A 5115-nucleotide genomic window follows, 5' to 3' on the forward strand; every position below is an offset into this window, starting at 1 on the left:
GGGGTAAGTCCTCCCAGGGTGTCTGCTCATGGGCACCAACCCCAAAAAGCTGGAAAGCCATGACAAGTTCAGCAGCGTCCACACCAGAATTCATCATCAGAGAGATTCACTTACTGGTTCACCCTTTGAGCCTTTAATACCTGCTCTTCCAGGCAGCCCCTGAAAAAAAGCATTAAATGTCAGAAGCAGCGGAGTTATTGGATTTGTTATTCTGTTCTGATCTGATATACAAGGAGCAATGCTTGCTTGAAGCAATGGAGGGCTGAAATTTCTGCTGCTTTCACCGTGAAAACTACGGCTTCAGTTCCCTCGCGCTCTCTGCACGCTAATCCTCCACAACGGGGGCAAAGGGGAGGAACGTACACACAGAGCAGCAGCAGCAGCGTGTTGCACAGCAGAAACATCTCTCCAGGGGTGTTCAAAATATCCTGCAAGGCAGGAAGAAAGGAATACCTCACCTCTGTTCCGATAGCTGGAAGGCTACAGAGCTGAAATGTTTTGCCAGTGAACACCAGCAAGCCATGACAGAGCTCAGGCTACTTGAATTATGGTCATTTGTCTTATCTCCCTGCATAAAGGATGCACGTCACTGGGCTGTGGAAAAGAAAATCCCTCTCGGAGGTAAATGTTAACACAGCCAGAGTGGCCATGAGCCAGGCTGTCACTGTACTGGCACGTGGGGCTACTGCAGATGCGTTTTCATTGTATGCTGCTCCCCTGTCTCTACAGCTGGAAACATGTTTCCTCTTGGCTTAAATGGGGCTCCTTGTGAGGTGACCCACAAAATGAACCTCCCATCTCCCCAGGAAGGATCTCTGTACACGGGCAGAGCTGCTGAACCGCCCTGAAGGTGATAGGTCCTACTGCCATACTCACAGGTAGTCCGTTCGGTCCCTTCTCTCCTGGAGCACCCATGGGAGCCGCATCACCCTGTGGATAGTGAGAGGTTAGGAGGGACCCTCTGGTACTGGGAAATGGGCTGACACAGGTAGGGGACACACTCCCAGACAGGCATTTGTAATCTTGATCCTACGCGTATGGGGAACTAAGAACCTGTGGCGTACAGGAGGTGGGCACCCACTGGACACGGGGTGCCCAGAGCTCCCAGGCGTTTCCCTAGTCCCCTGGCAGCTCCCTCTCCATGTTCCTGTGGGATCATTGCTCAAAAACTAGGCAACCTGACAGCCCTTTGTCTACAGGCAGTTAAAATGAACAGACATCTGTCAGCAGCTCTGAAAAGGCATCTCTGAAGACCTCGAGTCAGCCGACAGGAGCCACGAAGTACAGGGACAAGGTTCAGTTTAGATCCCGTCTGAATGGCCCATACGTGTGTGTTCTGTCTTTAGGGGATTTCCTTGGGATTAATTAACAGAAACAACCTCACTCTTATGCTTTTGGAAAACTTTCCAGAAGCAAAAGCTTTCCAGCCGTGCTCTCTCTTGACAAGTGTCAGCAGCTTTGCAGCACACTCAGGACAGGAACAGAAATCTTTCCCGCTACAGGGACAAGGTTCAGTTTAGATCCCGTCTGAATGGCCCATACGTGTGTGTTCTGTCTTTAGGGATTAATTAACAGAAACAACCTCACTCTTATGCTTTTGGAAAACTTTCCAGAAGCAAAAGCTTTCCAGCCGTGCTCTCTCTTGACAAGTGTCAGCAGCTTTGCAGCACACTCAGGACAGGAACAGAAATCTTTCCCGCAGTGCTTAAGTAGGACTTTACAAACCTTCTCACCATCGAGTCCAGGAGCTCCATCCCGTCCATCCTTGCCAGGCATGCCCTGCAACCATGCACAACATGGGTGAAGGTTATAAGGAGACTCTGTGGTTTGCAAAATACATTCCCATCAAAGGGCCTTTTGGCAACGCACTCAGCTGCACTGAGAGCCTTTTCATTAACAGCAGCACCAGGTTTAGTCCAGCTGGGGTCACACGGAAGGTTACAGAGACCCACAGAGCAGAGGTTTGATAGCAAAGTCTGCAAGATGCAGGTTTTCTCCCACTGTGTCCTTTCTCATCGCCTGCAAGCAAGGCAACAGTGAGCCTTGCACCCTGTTTCATTGACTTACAGGTTCTCCTATGAGCCCACGAGCTCCCGGGTTTCCTTTTGGTCCAGGTCTACCCTAGAAACCAACAAAACATCCTGCGTTATCCAAGACACAACCCTTGAGAACAGTCAGTCGACAAAGATAACACCCATTTCGTTCAGGCTGTGCTGGCTCCCCTCCTGCTCCTGGAGGTATGGTGGCTCTTTAGGACACACCAGAACACTGCCCAGTGCTGGCTGCAGCATCTGGGAAAATTCTTTACCATTTTGAGGGATGGAGATGGATTGATCCCTGCTCTAGGCTGTATGCAACACTTAGGCACCTTATTACTCGGGCATCTTTAAGAAGACTTAAGGATCTCATTTTTGAGAAGAGCACTTTCACCTTTCACCTCCCTTTCAAGCAAACCAAGATAAATGTGCGAAACAGACTCCTTTGAATGTCACGTCCAAAATGTGAGCAGACAGGTGGTTTCCTGCACTTACAGTATCGCCTTTGGGCCCCCTGAATCCTTGAGGTCCTTTGTGTCCTTGGGGTCCCTGTGACAGAGGAGGAAAAGCCATTAAGCATCTTCTTCACACAGTGACAAAGACTAATGTTTCTAGGGTGTAAATGACGAAGGGCTTTGGGCTGTGTGCTGGCGTTAGCAGAGGCATGAGTACACGTTCCCCCACCAGCTCGGCTGTACTTTCTCCGTTACACTCTGTAATTCCTGATGAATTGCAGCAGGGACTTTGCCAACAACCCCTCGGGGCAGAGACCATCTTCCCCTTCGTTTAATGAAGCTTTTTCTTCAATGAGAAATAGAGTGGAAGAAAAACTTCTATGTTTACTGACTAGAATCTGCTCAGTGTAATTAAACTTTGGTGGACAGCAAGCAGCTCATTTTATTTTAGTTTCGATTAATTTCTTCTGTAAGTGCAAAGACGAGGGCGCGGTCCCCAGAGGGTGGTACTGCCTCGGGGTCAGTGCAGACCGTGGTGTGGTGGCTGGTGTGGGCAGGTGAAGGTGCCTGCTGTAAAGCAGATGCCACATTGTCCGCGCTAAGGAGTGACTAGGTGGCAGGGCAGCAGAAAATGTTCTTGGAGAGGCCACACCGCTGCAGGTGCGGCTCAGGTCTTGTCTCTGGGCACAGTGAGGAGGCTCTGGGGGTCTGCCCACAGGTAAGTGGGCAGGTTCAATGTTCTAGGCTTCACCCCAGAGCTCTGCAAAAGGACGAGGATTGCATCTTTAACAGACAATTCTTTCTACTTGTACCAGAAGTCCTGTGAGCTGCGGGGACTTGGGGACAGACTTGGCTCAAAGGATGTAAGCTCAGGACTGATTCTTCCTCAAAACTCTCCTTCCCAAGAAGAGCACAGATGCCCCTCTCAGGCGCTTGCCCGCAGCTGCTGATGCTCAGGGAAGAGCAATGGAAACGCGGTGAACTTGTTCCGGCACGGGGCACGATGGAGGGAAAGACATCCCGAGATCTGGGTCAGGTGAAATAACAGTGCTCTGACTGGAGGGAAAAGGGCAACGGAATAATCTGATGGAGGCGGTCAGCACATCCCCCCGTCCACTGCTGGAGGAATAATCTAGGCTTTGTCTGTGGTGCTGGAAGCAGATACGTACGGCTTTCCCCGGAGGCCCTGGGATCCCAGGCGGCCCTCTGAAGCCAATGTCACCCTGCAAAGAACAACACACTGTTGTAACGCTGTGGGTGGCAGAGGGTGAAGTAACGGTGGGGTTATCCCCACCGTACACCGCAATCACAGACCACACAAAAGCCCTCAGGAGACGCCCCCTATTTCTCGCTAGTTTGCAATACAGCCTTGCAAAAGGTCCCTCTCTGAACGCGCAGGTTTTACTCGGGATCTTCCCACCGTTATCTCTGTGATACGCTGACATCATCCATGGCCGTGCTAACTCGATAACACGCTTGTTCCCAAAATAAATGCACGACTTTATCAAATTTAAAACCATTCAGCCTCTAGGCTGGCAGTTGAGGGACCTTGGCAAAAGTCCAAAGCCACGACGAGCCACAGACTGATCCTGTTCTCACTGAGGAGACTGAGGCGTCCTGGAGATCTTTGTCCACCAGTGACTGTTTGGCTTTTTGTTGCAAAGAGACAGAACAGAAAGTGAAGCGGTCAGGAAACGTTTCTGGCTTTTGCAAGGTTCTTCAGCATTGTCAGTCTTGCAGGGGCAGCACTTTGTCCTTCTGGTCTGAATGCTTAAATCAGGCTGGGCCTGATCCTGCCAATCCCTCGCGTGTGTCGATTCCTCCTGCCTTTGGAAGGTTGTTCTGCTGAGAGGGTGCAGAAGGAACCTGCACTTCACATCTTCCAGGTACCCAGTGTTTTGGGGGGTTTTTTTTGGTTTTTTGTTTTTTTTTTTTTTTTTTTTTTTTTTTTTTTTTTTTTTTTTTTTTTTAAGGACAAATGCCACCTAGACCTTGCATGAGGCACATTGGTGCTGGAGGGGAAAAAGAAGAACAGAAGGTTTTTCTTACTCTGTCACCAACTGGACCCATGGGACCAGGGAGGCCTCGTAGTCCTCTTGGGCCCTAAGTAAGAAACCAAATCAGTTAAAACTCAATCACTGTTACACGTAAAACGGCAGAACAGCATGATGTATCAACTCATCAACACAGAAAACATCAAGAAACAGCGAAGCACGGTGAAAAGCTCGGCCTTCTGATGCACAACACGCTTCCCCCTTTGGCAAGGACCTCTGAGCAAGTGACACTGTGGAGACACCCCATGCAGACGTGCGTTCAGAGCGCCTGCTCTCTCCAGGCCATCAAGCCAGCCCAGAACTCAGCCTCAAATCCACCCAAAAAGTGTCCAGGGGTCTACTGGAAAGATACCACTTGTCTGTCTCATCCAAGGTGAGGTACCAAAAGCAGGATCTGAATTAAAGCTCAGTGAAACCAGTTTCACTTTTTGACCAGCATCGCTTTTCACATGTGTTACTCTGCGTCATCCAAACCAGATGGTTGATGGCACCACTGAGTTCCACAGTGCAAAGGTCACGGGACTGGTCTGAAGGGTAGGTGTTACCTGCAGGCCAACACTGCCAGGAATG

The 5115-nt window shown here is 50.0% G+C and overlaps 1 protein-coding gene across 1 annotated transcript in view; it reads right to left on the reverse strand.

Annotated features, from left to right (window-relative positions):
• The window catches only part of COL9A3 (collagen, type IX, alpha 3), a 39859-nt gene that overhangs the window by 13064 nt on the left and 21680 nt on the right, over positions 1-5115 (reverse strand). The window contains exons 11-18 of the mRNA XM_010132068.1: positions 5091-5115; positions 4541-4594; positions 3661-3714; positions 2532-2585; positions 2068-2121; positions 1726-1779; positions 877-930; positions 115-159 (exon numbers count right to left, since the gene is read on the reverse strand). The exon at positions 5091-5115 is cut by the window's right edge and continues 9 nt beyond it. Coding sequence (XP_010130370.1) covers positions 115-159; positions 877-930; positions 1726-1779; positions 2068-2121; positions 2532-2585; positions 3661-3714; positions 4541-4594; positions 5091-5115 — 394 coding nt within the window. The remainder of the gene's footprint in view (positions 1-114; positions 160-876; positions 931-1725; positions 1780-2067; positions 2122-2531; positions 2586-3660; positions 3715-4540; positions 4595-5090) is intronic.

This window comes from Buceros rhinoceros, unplaced genomic scaffold (assembly GCF_000710305.1).
Source record: "Buceros rhinoceros silvestris isolate BGI_N320 unplaced genomic scaffold, ASM71030v1 scaffold15542, whole genome shotgun sequence".
NCBI classification, from domain to species: domain Eukaryota; kingdom Metazoa; phylum Chordata; class Aves; order Bucerotiformes; family Bucerotidae; genus Buceros; species Buceros rhinoceros.